The sequence below is a fragment of the Taurulus bubalis genome (genome assembly GCF_910589615.1).
Source record: "Taurulus bubalis genome assembly, chromosome: 9".
NCBI lineage: Eukaryota > Metazoa > Chordata > Actinopteri > Perciformes > Cottidae > Taurulus > Taurulus bubalis.
Window position 1 is genome coordinate 2,052,862 of NC_136597.1, and position 15,993 is coordinate 2,068,854.

General features: G+C 43.5%; 1 protein-coding gene across 1 annotated transcript in view; it reads right to left on the bottom strand.

Annotated features, from left to right (window-relative positions):
- Positions 1–1,244: 1,244 nt before the first annotated feature.
- ano1b (anoctamin 1, calcium activated chloride channel b) overlaps positions 1,245–15,993 on the bottom strand; it is a 39,114-nt gene continuing 24,365 nt past the window's right edge. Inside the window, exons 16-24 of the mRNA XM_079224210.1 lie at positions 14,809–14,920; positions 14,619–14,676; positions 12,866–12,966; positions 12,584–12,726; positions 11,346–11,498; positions 11,087–11,139; positions 7,906–8,090; positions 6,496–6,601; positions 1,245–3,346 (exon numbers count right to left, since the gene is read on the bottom strand). Coding sequence (XP_079080336.1) covers positions 3,083–3,346; positions 6,496–6,601; positions 7,906–8,090; positions 11,087–11,139; positions 11,346–11,498; positions 12,584–12,726; positions 12,866–12,966; positions 14,619–14,676; positions 14,809–14,920 — 1,175 coding nt within the window. The 3' untranslated portion in view covers positions 1,245–3,082. The remainder of the gene's footprint in view (positions 3,347–6,495; positions 6,602–7,905; positions 8,091–11,086; positions 11,140–11,345; positions 11,499–12,583; positions 12,727–12,865; positions 12,967–14,618; positions 14,677–14,808; positions 14,921–15,993) is intronic.

Consider the following 15,993-nt stretch of genomic DNA (forward strand, 5'->3'; position numbering starts at 1 on the left):
CTGTAATAAATATGAGCATAGTAATATCTCTGTAATAAATATGAGCAATAATAATATCTCTGTAATAAATATGAGCAATAATAATATCTCTGTAATAAATATGAGCATAGTAATATCTCTGTAATAAATATGAGCATAGTAATATCTCTGTAATAAATATGAGCAATAATAATATCTCTGTAATAAATATGAGCATAGTAATATCTCTGTAATAAATATGAGCATAGTAATATCTCTGTAATAAATATGAGCATAATAATATCTCTGTAATAAATATGAGCATAGTAATATCTCTGTAATAAATATGAGCATAGTAATATCTCTGTAATAAATATGAGCATAGTAATATCTCTGTAATAAATATGAGCATAGTAATATCTCTGTCATACGCAGTAATTGTAATAAACAGCAGCACTGACCTGGTCCACGTGAAGCGGCGCAGGCCGTCAGTAGATGATGTCCGTTGTTCTCTGTGGAATAACAAAGATGTCGGTCCTCTGCCTCGGTTCTCCGGAACAGCTCCAGTATCTCCTCCGCAGCCGCGCTTTGCCTCAGAGTCACCAACCCTCTCAGCGCCTGGACCGCATCCATTTTATCTTGAAACAAACGCGTCTCTTCCTCTCGGGAGCTGCTCAGTACACAGAGAGGCATTGTGGGTAACTCACGCGACGCTAGCACGGCGAGCTTCTCACCCCTCATCCAGTTGCTATCCTGTAGTTAGCATGCTAAGCTAACCGTACCGCGCATGAACACAGGGCTGTTCAGGCAGGGTCATCCAGAGACACTCATGAGACGTTTAGGGACCTCACGGAGGACGGCTCGGAGAGTTTGTTATAGCAAAGTACCGGAAGTACCCTTCCATCGTCCTCATCGTGTTCCGGAAGATTTGTTTTCATCCTTCAAAACAAAGGTCTTCCAAAACACATGTCCACAAACTGATTATAGACCAGAGTAATAGAGAAAAAGTACTCTCAGCATAATAGTGGTTCCATTTTATACTATCATTTATATACATACATACATATTTGTATATATATATATATATATATATATATATATATATATATATATATATATATATATATATATATATATATATTGTCATATGCCACAACGTTTCTGTGAATCAGTTGAGGGTTATGTTTAGGCAACGAAACAATGCTAACGGCTGCCGTTAGATTTAGGAAAAACGTCACGGTTGGGCTTGAAATAACTACGTAAATAAAGAAAAATACAGTCCTGAGTAAAGATGCTGTAGAAATACAATATTTATTCAGAGTATACATAGAAACTCGCGTTCTCCTCCCCTCCACATTTATTAAGCAGGAGAGACCGCGTCATTGCTTCACTCACAGTACAAGATGATGCAGCGTAAATGAAAAATAGTTGGAAACAAGTCTTTTCTTTTTCAATGCCAGCTAAAAAATAGCAAGCTACAGCTGCAGGCAAACCTAATACCATCAAGAATAGAGAACTAATACAGAGCTACACTCATTAGAAAACCGGCAAATGAAGCGACGCCTGCAACAATGAGACATTTTCCAATCCTCCGTGACATGAAAAGGTGCATATGCATTGTACACATCACACAGCTGCAGGCGCTGTACGACACCGTGGAGCCAAATATGTCGCAAAGTTACGTCCTAATGTGTGTTAGTTCTGTAATGAGCAACCATGTCTGTGAATAGAGAGTCAGCATTGCTGCACTTCCTGCCTCGTCTCCAAGGCATTGGATTATTTGAATGGTCTAAATGAGACGAATAAAGGTCCTCACTAGGGCACCAGTCTTCCTTTAGCTCAGTGGTGGAGACGTGAGGTCACGTGACCTCGGTGGAGGCGTGAGGTCACGTGACCGCGGTGGAGACGTGAGGTCACGTGACCGCGGTGGAGGCGTGAGGTCACGTGACCGCGGTGGAGACGTGAGGTCACGTGACCGCGGTGGAGGCGTGAGGTCACGTGACCGCGGTGGAGACGTGAGGTCACGTGACCGCGGTGGAGACGTGAGGTCACGTGACCGCGGTGGAGACGTGAGGTCACGTGACCGCGGTGGAGACGTGAGGTCACGTGACCGCGGTGGAGACGTGAGGTCACGTGACCGCGGTGGAGGCGTGAGGTCACGTGACCGCGGTGGAGGCGTGAGGTCACGTGACCGCGGTGGAGGCGTGAGGTCACGTGACCGCGGTGGAGACGTGGTGGAGCTCCTTCATAGCCTAACGTTAGCTTCTTACTTCTGCTGGTTGTATTTACGCTTCAGAAATCATAAAAGTGGTGTTCATTTGTGAAGATTCTCTTGATGAACAAAACATGTAGGTATCATAAACGTTTGTTTATGTTTATTATCATAATTTTTTCGGGTGCAGTTGATATATCAGTACAAAAATGAGCCAGCCCAGTCTCTTTCCCACGGCCTCAAATAATGGCACTCGGCCTTTTAACAAACTCCAACCATGAAAAGAGGTCCTGACCAAACGTCTGTATGTGACGAGTCGGGAATGAGAATGTGTGGACACAACATCTTTTTTTTTACCTTTTATGTTTCCTATAGCTGCCTCTCGCAAGATTAATAAACATTTCCAAATCTGTCTTCTCTTCAACAAAAAGGTTTAGCAACAGAAAACCATTTCTTCTGCAAGTGGCCCGTCGTGTGACTGCTCTCTTTTACATCCTTGGACTTTTCACTCATTAATAAAAGTTCATTTACAGTGAGTACACATTCACAGGTTCTTATACACATATATAAATCATATGCACATTTAGAGACTCTGAGCACGCATTCTTCTTCTACGTATCGTCAAATACGTTAGCAAACGCTGCTACGCGCGCAAAGCTACGGCTTCCTGTAGCTCAAGCCTGAGTACTGATTAAAACTCTCTGAACTCTGAACTCTCCTCGCACATTGCGACATATTTGGCCCCAAAACATTCACCTTCCCTCGCACTTCATCAGCCAGCTGCTCCAGTTGTTGGAATGTTCTGAACAAGGACATAAAACACAGTTTGGGTCGGCCTGAGCTAGCGGGCTGCTAGCAAGACTTGCTAACGGAGAACCGCTCCGCTGAAGGAAGAGTTCTTTGTCGCTAGCGCTAGAGGCTGCTGGTGCTGCTGGCGTGCAGACCGGAGCGCGGCTGGGCGGCCGAGCTGCTGCTGCTGTTGTTGTTGCTGCTCCTGCTGCAGTTCTCCTTACCCTCGGTCCAGGCCCTGCTCTCCTGGTTACGGGCCTTTCCCTGCTCCTCTTTCAGGAAGAGGTCCACCAGGAGGATCTTCTCCTTGTGGATCTGGAGGCTGATGTCTTTTGGGATGTCTGGAATCAGCCAGTCCACGATGTCGCTCATGAGCATCACGACGTTCTGGCAGAGACGGACGCAAGAGGATCGTGTCGCAATCATTTCCTCTAGTTCATTATGAAAGCATGAGCATATGTATATACTACTTACTGTCTCACGTGTAGAAAGAAATGTATTCATTTGTCATTTCAATGTTTTATTCATGTTTGCTTCTCAACACTGCCATCATTCTTTCATTTCATATTCCAGCAAATAGAAAAATGATTGAATCACATCTATGTATGAATGCAGTGCTCCTGCATCCATGTTATAAAGGTAATGAGTTCCACTTCATAACACTGTGTGGACAAAGGCACATCAACCTATTATCACAGTGAAATATATTTTCTTTGTTGTAAAGTGTGTGTCTTCCCTCTCTGCTCGGATGCTGCAATCAGCCTCTGAGCCAGTGACGTGCGGTCAGGGTATATAATGTCTATAATGTATATATATAATATAATAATCAGGGTATATAATGTATATAATGTACAGTGTTTTTTGTCACCAACTGTGTGTGTGTAACATGTTTTGTGTGCTGCTGAGCGATCAAAACGGCAGAGAAAAAAAGTCCGAGGTGAGGCAAGCAGTTCCCTTGCCTCACGACAGGGGGCGCTCATGATCCCAGACATTCGTTTTGTGACTCCACGACCTCAGAGGAAGCGACAGCGACAAACTCGGCTTCACGGCGCCGTAAGCGAGTCAAGTGCAGCGATTTATTTTTTCCGTCTCGTGCACCCCGACTTTCAACATGATGACTGTATTTCTTCACTTTAACAGTTTTCTAAAGTGGACTTTCAAGCGAAGCAGGAGATAATTACTAAAGGAAGACCAACGCCGGAGCTGAATGTTTGTTTCAATCAACAGGACGGAAAGTTACTCGCTCTTTCCAAACGCAGTGGTATACGCGAAAAGACTGGCTTTGTGGATGTTCTGCGAGAAACCGCCTTTTCTGCTTTCCTTGCCTTCTTTTTTGAACTGGTGGCACTGTGTGGACTCAAATGGGATTTTGTGACCTTAAGAATTTGCAAAGAAGCCTCACCAAACATGAGCGGTCGGTCGCTCATGTTCAAAGCCAGATGCGCCATAAACGTTTGGCATGAGGAGGACAGACTTGGCTTTGGATGAACAGCGGCGACTCAACGTCAGTGTCCACAATGCTAAGGTAAAAGAGAACCGCGAGATTTAAAAATACCTCATCAACGACCTGCTCCCTCGCCAAACAGCAGCTAGCATTTCGTGGAAATGATGAGAGTAGGGCTCTGCTAATCGCGGCAACTGTGTTGAACTCTTACATGTCTTAGCTGAGAAAGATGACAGGCTAGCTAGACATTTGAAGACATCCACTGTATTTTCTGAATAGAATACAGAAGGATTTGATTGAAGCAGTCGGTGATGTCATTAGAAATGATATTAAAAAGGACATCAGTGAAGCCCATGTGTTGCTGTAGAAGTAGATGAGACTACAGATGTCACAAGCAAAGCTCAGATCTCTGTCAGATTGCGCTGTGTGACTAAAACTGAAGCAGGCTGTGAGGTGAAGGAGGCGTTTGGGCTTTGATGATGTGAGTACGGACAGACGCGCTCCTGCCATGGCTGAGTGTGTCCTGGGAGTGTTGGAGAAATATGGCTGTGTTGATAAGCTTGTAGCTCAGACATACGATGGGGCAGCTGTAATGGCATCAGAGCTTAAGGGGTGCTAAAATTAAAGAAAAGGTGCCTGAGGCCATGTTTACCCACAAGCTGAACCTAGTGCTATTACACTCGTCAAAGTGCATGCCCAAGTGTCGCGTATTTTTTAAAACAGCTGAGGGACTAGGGACGTTTTTCAGCAAGTCCACAAAGCGCACTCACGTGTTGGATGGTGTTGTCAAGCGTTGTTTACCCAGAGCAGGGCCTACAAGATGGATTCTAATTCTAGGCTTCTGCAGACAATAAGCATGCACCAAACTGATCTCCCTGCCGTGTTTCATATCATTATGGAAAATCCTGATAGCTGGGATAATGACACGCTGATGATGGCAGCAGGATACGATCGGTGGCTGTCAAAAGCATCAACATGCTTTCTAATTACTGCGTATGAGGCGTTTTTAACGAAACCGACGCACTTTACGGAGTGCTACAAAACAAGATGATGGACATTGGATACTGTATTGCACGCATCCGCGACACAGTCTCAGTTATCGAGCGCATGAGACTAGAGTTTGACAGTTTCTACGACCGATTTGAGCAGAAATGCGGCGCACTTGGTTTGACAGAGTGGAGACAGACCGTCGGTTACAGAGGAACAGAGACGCTGTTCTGTAACATTCTTGACGACATCAGTGATCAAGTGAAGGCGCGGTTTGACCATTTCCATGAACTTGATTTCCTTGGTTTGGTGGATTGCGCAAAATTCAGTGAAATGTCACAACATTTTGATGACACGAAACTGCACAGCCTGTCAAAGTATGCCAAGTTCTTTGAATTTGTCAGACTAAAGACCGATCTCATTGGACTGTACAGCTCAAAAACGGTGAGGGAAGAACGTAAATCTCCTGTCCAGCTCCTCAACTTTTTGACCAAGAAGGATCTTATTTCAACTGTTCCTGAGGCAACAAAGTTGCTCCAGCTAGTGCTCAGTGTGTACAGTGTGTTACTACAGCGTCAGTGGAGCGGTCACTCAGCACTGAAAAGACTCAAAGCATACGGCCGGAACAGGACCGATCAAGGAAGGCTCTCTTCACTGGCAGTGATCTCCATTGAGACAGACAGACTTTTAAAACTGAAGGAAGATAAGGAGGACTTCTACCAGAAAGTGCTGGTTTGTGCTACAGTGCTACAGTTTGTATGTGTAAAGAATGCAGAAATTAAACATAACCCGTAAACTACTGGCAATGAAATGGCAAATAATCTACGCTGAGCGCATATATTTGTAAATGTGATTCTGATGAAGTCAGTGCCTCACCAGCTATAAACCTCACCACACGTCACTGCTCTGAGCTAATTGGCTAGTTGGTGTTCATTCTTAAACATTTTAATTTACTTAAGACCAACATTTTCCTCAGAGGGGTTTTACCATCACAGTGAGGTCTCAATCACAGTATTACTGGTTGCAGAAGTGAGGAAGTATGTGAGAGTTAAATACAATTTCTAAAAATGCATGATGGTGATCTATTGCCTATGATTCATCTTACCTGGAAAACAATGACAAAAGCCAGTCGGACAGCCAGCACGGCCCAGAATTCCTTTGAGATCTCATATGGAGTGTTTGACCACGGGGCTTCTCTGTAGTCCTTATACCTTCAGAGACAAAAATACATGTTCTGGTTTCATCTTCGATTCTGATCAAAGTTTCTTACTAATAATCTCATCCAGCGTGTGATCCAGTGACCCAGAGTTCCACAGGACCTCAGAAAGTTCCTTGAGTAAATAAAGAGAGGGATTACTGGTGGATCACCCGGCGGTGGTTTGTAACGGATCCTCAGGCCGCCTCTGTCATGACGTTGTAAATCAGTATAGATAAGCCAGTGAGATATGGCGTTGCACTTTCAAGGGCTTTTCCCGTAAGAGGTGGAATGTTAGTATGTTGTGGCTGAACGTGTTGTCTTTCATCAATATCTAGCTCATCGTGACAGATAACTAGCAGTGACATGTTTACACACAATAGTACACTGCACCCGTGTGTAGCGTTTCCTCCTCTGTTCGTGCATACTATAGTGGAGCCATGCACAGCCCAACATAATCCATAACATAATCCAACCCCAGCCTGACAAACTCTGTACTTTCTTAGCTCGAGACCAATCACTTCAGGAGAGAAGTTCAATGAGCTCGGGTCTATGAAAACAAGAAAGGAGAAGCCAGTGGAAATAGTGCATACGCCTACAACCTGTATGGATCCTTTGTAACAGGTACAGGTCATATGAAAGTGATACATTTGTGTATGATGACTACTTCACACTTTAATTTATGGGGTTGCAGAAAGGTTTTGATTTGGTAATACATTCGCACATCATTAATGAAAGGTGAGTCACACTGAAAAACCATGAATTTCTTTAGAAATGATCTAACTTTGTCATTGCATAAATGCTTTTCTGATACACATGAGGTGATAGAGCATATGCCTCCATTCCATAGACTTGATTAAATACTGTATATTACTGTAATCTGCAAAACAAAGACATATTAGGATTTGGAGTGATATGGCCAATTAATAGAAGATTAAAACCATGGTTTTGGTGCAGCAGTATTACAAATACTTCTTAAGTGCAATATGATTTAAAGTTAAACCATGATTTAACCAGATATACATATGAATCCTTGTTGGTGCAGCCCAGCCTCAGTGTGACAAATGCAGATGGGGTCAAATTTACGCTATTTGACATATAAACTATGTCAGACTTTGGAAACACCAATAATACTCATAAATAGAAGTTGTTGTTTTTCTTTTCGTCAAATTATTTGGTTATAATAGACATTTTTAACCAACAATAACTTATTATACAGCTTACAGGTTGTTATTGTTGTCCCATCTTAGTTATCCTAAGAAGAGCTAAACGAGGTTTTATCATGAAATTGACGGTCGTGAACTGAGACTGGTTTCCCACCTGCACATCTCGACGGGGTAGCCCAGGTACATCGGGTCCATGGGCTCTTTGCCTTGCTGGAAGTGGCTGACGTTAAAGTAGGACAGCGTGTTGTTGACAAATCCATGCATGGAGCCGTCGGGGCTGTACATGTACTGGTAGACCATCCGGGGGATGAAGTCTGAGGTGAAGGAGATGACAAACGCCTGGGTGGAGGGGAGGTGGTGGTGGTGGAGGGAGTCAGAGATGAGGGAAGGAAATGGGAGTTAGAATGTGCAAACAAGACAGTGTGGGATGTACCAACATACAGTGTCAGGTTGGAATGAAACAATCCACTCATGCAAGAGATGAATAGCCTCTGCTGGAGGAGAGTAGAACCCTCTACTGTCAGCACCGTTCACGACCCGCTGAGACACACGACCAGGAAGCTTTCACCATGTCTGTCTCCACGACTCATATCGACTTTAATGACTTTCATCTGACTTTCATGTGTTAAACATTTTAATTTAAAAGATACCTGCCACAGGTTAATAAAACTCTCCGGTTAAAGACTGAATTGCACCTATACATGAAAGTTGGGTTTACTTGTCAACCAGTTGATTTGAACTAAGGCCATGTCCACACTACTACGTTTCCATTTTAGACTACTACGCTTACACTGAGCGTCCACACGAGGGCGCCGTTTTGGAGCACCACAAACGGATACGTTTATAAACGCTCCGGAGGAGGGAGATGTTTACCTCCTGGTGTTTTAACACGATGACGCAGACGCCCGCGTTCGCTACTTGATTGGGTCTTCGCGGCACGACGTGTCCTTCCCTGATTGGTCACGCCCTGATCACGTGATCCTTTTCCGGAAGATCACGAACAACAACAGCCTGGATTATTGATCCACTACCAGGTTGATTCAACATGGATAACTGATTACAGGCCTTGCTGACCTGCTTGTCTTTACTAGCAGCTGTTATGCAGTTAAATTCAGCATTTTATAATTTTACTACTGCGGACATGCAGAGGAAGCGGCTGTTATGGAGCGATTAGCGAGCGTTAGAAGTCACGGTGTGAGGCTTTAAGGAGGACAATGGACATTGTAGTTCTGCACAACTATTGTGAAGTTCACACAGAAACTGTAAAGGATCAAAGGCATTAATGCTCTCCAGTACGAGATTCAGCCACCCGGCAAATACAACTTCTGAAATGTGTCCGTTTGAGTTCATAGAGGAAGATTAAAGAGGTTAATTATGGAGCAATACCTTTTAACATTAAAAAGCACGATGATACTCTGTCGTATTTCCTGGAACCAATCAACCAATCTACTTCCTGCTTACACCGTTACCCGCATGCCCAGTGTACGTGAATAGTCATGTGATATTTGTTTTCAGGCGCCCTAGTATGGATGGAAATCCTTTTGCAAACGATGCTAAAACACCTGTGTGGACGGGACTGTTTCTGCTCTAAAGCCCGGTTTTCTGACCAAGCAGACAATCCTAGTTTAGGACAAAGAGGTGGCACCTGAGGTGGCTCGGGTTATTCCACACCTTAACAGAGCAGCTGGGGTTCGGCACACAATTTAATTAATTACACAATTTAACCATCTGAAATAAAATGTTGGCTATCGGCTGATATTGAAAATATATGATCAGGACATCAGCATTAATGCTTTCTATTGGCCAAACCCTGATGATGCTCCATTGTGAACAATAAGTCCATGTGGAAATCCACAGGCGGAGAGATAGTTAACATTAGCCGCAGCAGAGCTAGCAGCTAACATACTGAGGTTCTGTTGAGTTACAGTGTGATGAGTTCATGGTCTGTTCAGTCAACATGAAGTGGGCGAGGGTAAATTATAAAGCTATCATGATGTGCTCAGATGCAATCTTGTAAAATGAAACTTGAATATATACACTTTATCTGAAGTAGATGTTTTCACAACGATATGAAATAGATATTACAGAATAATTATGGCTTATTTAACGTCCTGACACTACTAGCTTTAAGCAGCTCACAATACATCATTCAAACTGGTGGTGCTCAGGCGTGCCAAGATGTCTTTTTTCATCAAAGCATTTATTCAAATAAAAAAAGCTATAATTAATTTCCTATTCATTTGAACTGCGTTTTCTGCAAATAACTACTACAGATGACGATAAAAAAGCAAAAAGTTGGAAAAAGTGTAACCTGTCCTCTACCCCGTCAGAAGCATTTATGTTAACATAAAAATACCATTAAATATGCTGTTTCCGTTTGTGCAAAGTACATAGTTAGTATGACGATGCTCTCACTCTTTTATAGAGATTTTCCCATTCTTTACCGTTTTAAAGTACCGTTAGGTAGCGTGTAGCTGGTGTTTGACTGATATCCAGCTCTCTCATGAACACACATTTGAAACCATTGAGTTGAATCATAACCGTAAACCTTTAACCAGTGTTTAACCAAACATGCTAACCAATTTCACATTATTCCACAATTTAAAAGAAGTTGGGAAGAAATCAACAGTATGTAATGTCATCCAAACCTGTATGTGCTAGCTTGTGACGTGACGCAGCATTTCAACAAACATAACCATGCATATTCAAAATACACTTCCATTTAACCTTTTAATATTACCCTGTATACTCTTATCCATTTTGCTGAGTTCTGATAGATACGACTGAACAAGATTTTCCAGAACATCTTGTGTGTTTAATGACCAGTTAAATTGTTTTTCAGCTTTTCCAGGAACCCTATATTGTTCACTCTGGACAGGTTTCCAGACTATCGCAGGCTGACACACAAAGACAGACCATTCAAACTAGCATTCACACCTGAGGGCAATCTTTTAGGTGACGTAGTTAAGTACGTACGGTACGTGACGAACGTAAGGGAAAATAAGCCGGGTCTCCTGGGTGAAAGTCTGGGTCTGTTGCTCCCATTCAATAGTGGAGTTAGTTGAAAGCCTGGTGGTGTCATACAGATGTACTGAGACTGCGCTGGTTTCAGCTCATACATGGGAGATTCAGCCAAACGATGTCTTGCTTCTGTCTTTGGCCAGTGCTGAATAGCATTTCAATTTGACTATTTTACTTTAGGGATGAAAGTTCATACGTGGACGTGAATGTAAACACTCTCTAAGTAAAGCAAGTTTCGAAACAATGAAGAATACCTGCATCGTACACTACATGCATTACAGTCAATAGAATGAATACATGCATGTTTTACTTACATTAATGATGACGGCCACATTTGCAACCCCTCTTAGTAAGTTGTACCATATACCTGTAGACACAACAATACGTATCAACAGCTGGACTTCACAAATACAATTTATTTTTCTTCGGTGAAGGAAACCCTGCCGTTTGTTTGTTGTAAGGAATCTTTTTAAAGGAACATTTATGAGCACATTTCACCAAGAGCTCACCTTTACTATCGGGTACTTTCATACATGTTACGTCTTTGTGTACGATGTGTTGAGTGTAACCCACCGATGTCTTTGGCTCTTGCTGCCACTGGTCTTCGCAACTCAGTCACAAATTTCTTGGCGTCCAGTCGAATTTCAATGATGTTGTTGAGCAGAGCGAAGAGCGGAGCCAGAGGGAAGGAGGCCACGAACAGTGTGACGAAGCCAAACTGGATGACTGGACATGGAGGAAGAGAGAATATCTGTATACAATTGTTTTAACCGTTTTCAACCTATTTTTCGGCCTATGCTCGAAAATGTCCTACCCAAACTGAAAAAGGTTTATCTCTGCAACCACTAGGCTATTTGAATAATGTTGTGTTATAATAAAAGAGTATAATGTGAGTTGTGTGTTCAGCTGTGTAAATGTCAGTCTATATGTTACTGGTTATGAGTTAATGAAGAAGTGAATTATACCGTTATATGGGCTCCACAGTTTTCAAGGTTAAAGCATTATGGTTTTTTTTATGGGTGCTAATAACTATAATTATACAGTGTGATAAGCAGATTATAAGTATGTTCATAATACATTATAGACATTTCCGTCTTAAGAAAGAGATATCTCTTGTTCTTTTTCACCATTTTTGTGGAGCCCTTTGTCACATCTGCACATTTCAGTGCTATAAACAAGATCACCGATTGTTTTTTCGGGTGCTAATAAAGATGTTTGAGATATGACCGCTGCTGATGGTTTACAGGTCGATACAAATAAGCGGTACGGGAGTTATGAATAGCCTCAGACGTGATGAAATCTTTTCCCCGTCACTGATCTTTTAACAGACACGTCAAGGCAGACGTGTTGACGTGCGCCCACTTCCACAAAGCGTGACACTCGTGTGATGATTCTGTGTGAGTTTAAGTCCTGAATCTGAACACAGTTTTGTGCATCTAGCCTCTGGTGTCAGGATCCTTTATCGCTAAGCTGACCAGTGAAATCACCAGTGGTGGGCCGTCAGGGCCAGCAAAGCCTTCTCTGCTGGCCTGAACAGAATCAAAAATCTAGAGCTGTTTTATAAATAAAAAAAATCACAAATACACTACATGTATTATAATATTGTTTCTCTATTTGCTCATTTTCTCATTGCACAGCTCGTGTCTTCCTCTGTTGCTCTGCTTCCAGCCTGCAGCAATGCTTCCAGTGCAGCTTTTTTCCAGGCTCTTATCCAATCAGATGCACGGTCCGCCACTGGAAAACACAGGTATGCTGATGCTGTCTCAGTGTCTGTGATGCCTGGTGCCGAGGACTCAGAGGGTGGTACTGACTCATTTCCATGTATTCAGGTGTCAACCCAGCAAACGGCTCCAGGAAGTGGTCCGTTTCATATCGCTGCAGCTTCTTCTGCCTCTCCTCTTCTTGAAAGGCGCCTTGCTTTGACCGGATGTAGCGGATCAGCTTCTTCAGCTTGCTGAGGAACGCACAAACACACATGAAGTGTGAACACAAAAGCCTGCACATGTCTCTCTTTCACGTTCACGCTATGCATCCACGCATTACGGTTTGGATTTGTGACGACAGACGGCCAGTTCAAAGTGGTGCATACTTACGGTACGCCAATCTCAAAAAGGTTGTTCTGAATGAGCTGCTTTCCCAACATGGTGATGCTCAGCTGGATGCACAGCTCCATCAGACAGCCTCCATGAGCACACTGGGAAAAACAGAGCAAAATGTCAACGAGGCGTTTAGCACTTGGCTACGACTTCTGTTCTGAAACAAATTAAACCCAAGTACCACTTAGCTATTAAGTAAGATCAAGCTCAGCTCTCAGCTGGAGGAAATATTTAATAGTCATATTTGTACAGTTTAAACCTTTTTGTCAGACTTATTCACTCGTTTTCAAACTGTATTTTTTTTCTTCTCGCAACAAGGGCGATCATTTTGAGCTTTCATATTGCGAATAAAGGCCTCAAACAATCCTGTTGTGCGGAAAAGACAAATATGGTGGCGGGGGTGTGGTTTAGGCTCAGCTGCAGAGAGAGAGAGTGGAGGGGCGATTCAGGGAACAGGTGCTGGGATGAGGGATAATCAGCTTAAGCTGTGTGCAATTTGTGTGTGTCTCTTCCTTTTAAAAGACAGTCGGCATGGGAGAAGAGTGGGTTGGAGCAGAGACGACGTAGTCGAACCAGCTGATTTCCAGGAGCCGAGACCGATCAATAAAGTATATTAACAACCCGCAAATCCAAAGCTTGTTGCCCTTTTGTGCCGCAGAGACCCACTGGAGTGATGAAGTACGTTACAACATATTATATAGATGTACACTATAGTGTGGAACAACAAGAGGAAGTCTGAACCAAGACAGCAAACTTTATTAGTCCTTTCAACATTAGGCTCATCGTTAGAGCTGCACCTCGCCTGGAACCCAGACGAGAGCAGCAGGAGGCGTTGACAATAAACTGCGATCAAGTCGGACAGTTTTTGGCTGACTTCAAAGTAAACACAGGAAGTCACAGAAAAAATGACTTCCTGTTAGTGCTGAACTTTTGTCTACTTGTAGTTTACAGATCACATTTGGATTTATTCACATGTGTTTGTAAATATATATTTATGTAAAAATGTGTGTGTAGCTTTTTATGTCTGCCTGTGAAATACATTACGACTCATTTTGATATGTGTTGTATAAATACGATTATAGTCAACAATCCAGCGTTAAGTATTACAACTACACATAAAATAAGGATTTTCTCCAACACGTGGTGTTTGCTGTCAGATCTAAGAGCCAATCAGCTCTCCGATGTGGCGATAGCCAGGCATTTCCCATCATGCACTGGGCCACGCAGTCCGTGGAGAGCTACTGCAGCGCCTGAATCGACGGCCGGCTTGATCTCGTGAGAGTATCGTTGACCACGCGTGCATGACGTCAGAGCAAGTCTGGAGCAAGTCAGACACAAATCTAACCAGCATGCATTGCATGCCGATCGCCGCCGATCGAGTCTGCGCAGAACTGGCTCATCTCGAACGAGCCTATTGACAAAGGCAGCACTGCTTCTGGTCGTACCTTTCACAATAAAAGCCCTTGACTTGTAAAGTGCGTAACTGATTCCCTGAGGGAACTCAAATTCACTCAGCATTTCAATGAACTGAAGCTCAATAAAATATCTTACAGTAGCTTTAGACCATACAACAGTTTAGCCCAGACAGACTGACTGACGCTGCTCTGGGTCAGTAGGGAAGCGGCTGGTTGGTCGGTCCTCTGCACCAATCAATCGTGGCGTTTATTTGCCACGCCCCCTCGTTGTGTAAAGGCCTTAGGTCAGAAAATACTGCTCGCCTTGATGGTCGCTTGTAAAGGGGTGAACTGACCTCTTCCATTCGGTAGGATTCAAACACATACAGGTAGCTGCCTGGTCTGCCGACCAGTCTAGAAGGGAAAGGAATGAACGGGTTGAAAAATGTTCTTTATCATTTTTAGACATTTACTTAAATTATATACGGGTGGTTAAACATATTAGAATGACTAAATCAAATTTTGAAATACAATGAGGAGACCAACCTTCCCCTGAAGAAAGCAATGTAGATGATGGGGGTGAAAGCGTTGACAAACTTGAGAATGAAGGTCTTGAAGATCAGTCGTTCCTCAAAACTCTTGTCGGTTTTAGGAACCTCTGAAAACAAAGAGAACATTGCGGTAATTTGCTGTGAAAAACAGGCAATAACAGCCACTATTTGGCCACATGTATGTTGTAAAATACAAGAGCTTGTTGTGAGACGATGTAAGAACTTATAGAATACAATGTGAGAGCGTGATATGTGTGTTTCAATTTTCATTGATTTCCTTTGTTAAAATAGTCCCACTGTCCACTATTACAACGTATCCTGATACGACGGTTTGTGCGATATCTTAATAAAGACCACACACACACACACTTTATAAAAGGGACAGAGCAGACTCTTTCTGCTGAGGAGAATGAGGTATTTTGGAGTGCAGGGAGCTCCTGAAGACCTTCTTTGACTCTGTGGTGGCATCAGCCATGTGAAAGGAAGAGACTGAACAAATTGGTAAAGAAGGTCAGCACTGTGCTGGGGTGTCCTGTGGACACTGTGGAGGTGGTGGGAGACAGGAGGATGATGCTAAGCTATCACCTGGTGGAGGTGGTGGGAGACATGAGGATGATGCTAAGCTATCACCTGGTGGAGGTGGTGGGAGACAGGAGGATGATGCTAAGCTATCACCTGGTGGAGGTGGTGGGAGACATGAGGATGATGCTAAGCTATCACCTGGTGGAGGTGGTGGGAGACATGAGGATGATGCTAAGCTATCACCTGGTGGAGGTGGTGGGAGACAGGAGGATGATGCTAAGCTATCACCTGGTGGAGGTGGTGGGAGACATGAGGATGATGCTAAGCTATCACCTGGTGGAGGTGGTGGGAGACAGGAGGATGATGCTAAGCTATCACCTGGTGGAGGTGGTGGGAGACAGGAGGATAATGCTAAGCTATCACCTGGTGGAGATAGTGGGGGACAGGAGGATGATGCTAAGCTATCACCTGGTGGAGATAGTGGGGGACAGGAGGATGATGCTAAGCTATCACCTGGTGGAGATAGTGGGGGACAGGAGGATGATGCTAAGCTATCACCTGGTGGAGGTGGTAAGACAGGAGGATGATGCTAAGCTATCACCTGGTGGACAACACCTCCCACCCCACGCAGCTCACTCTGGCAGCGCTGCACAGCTCC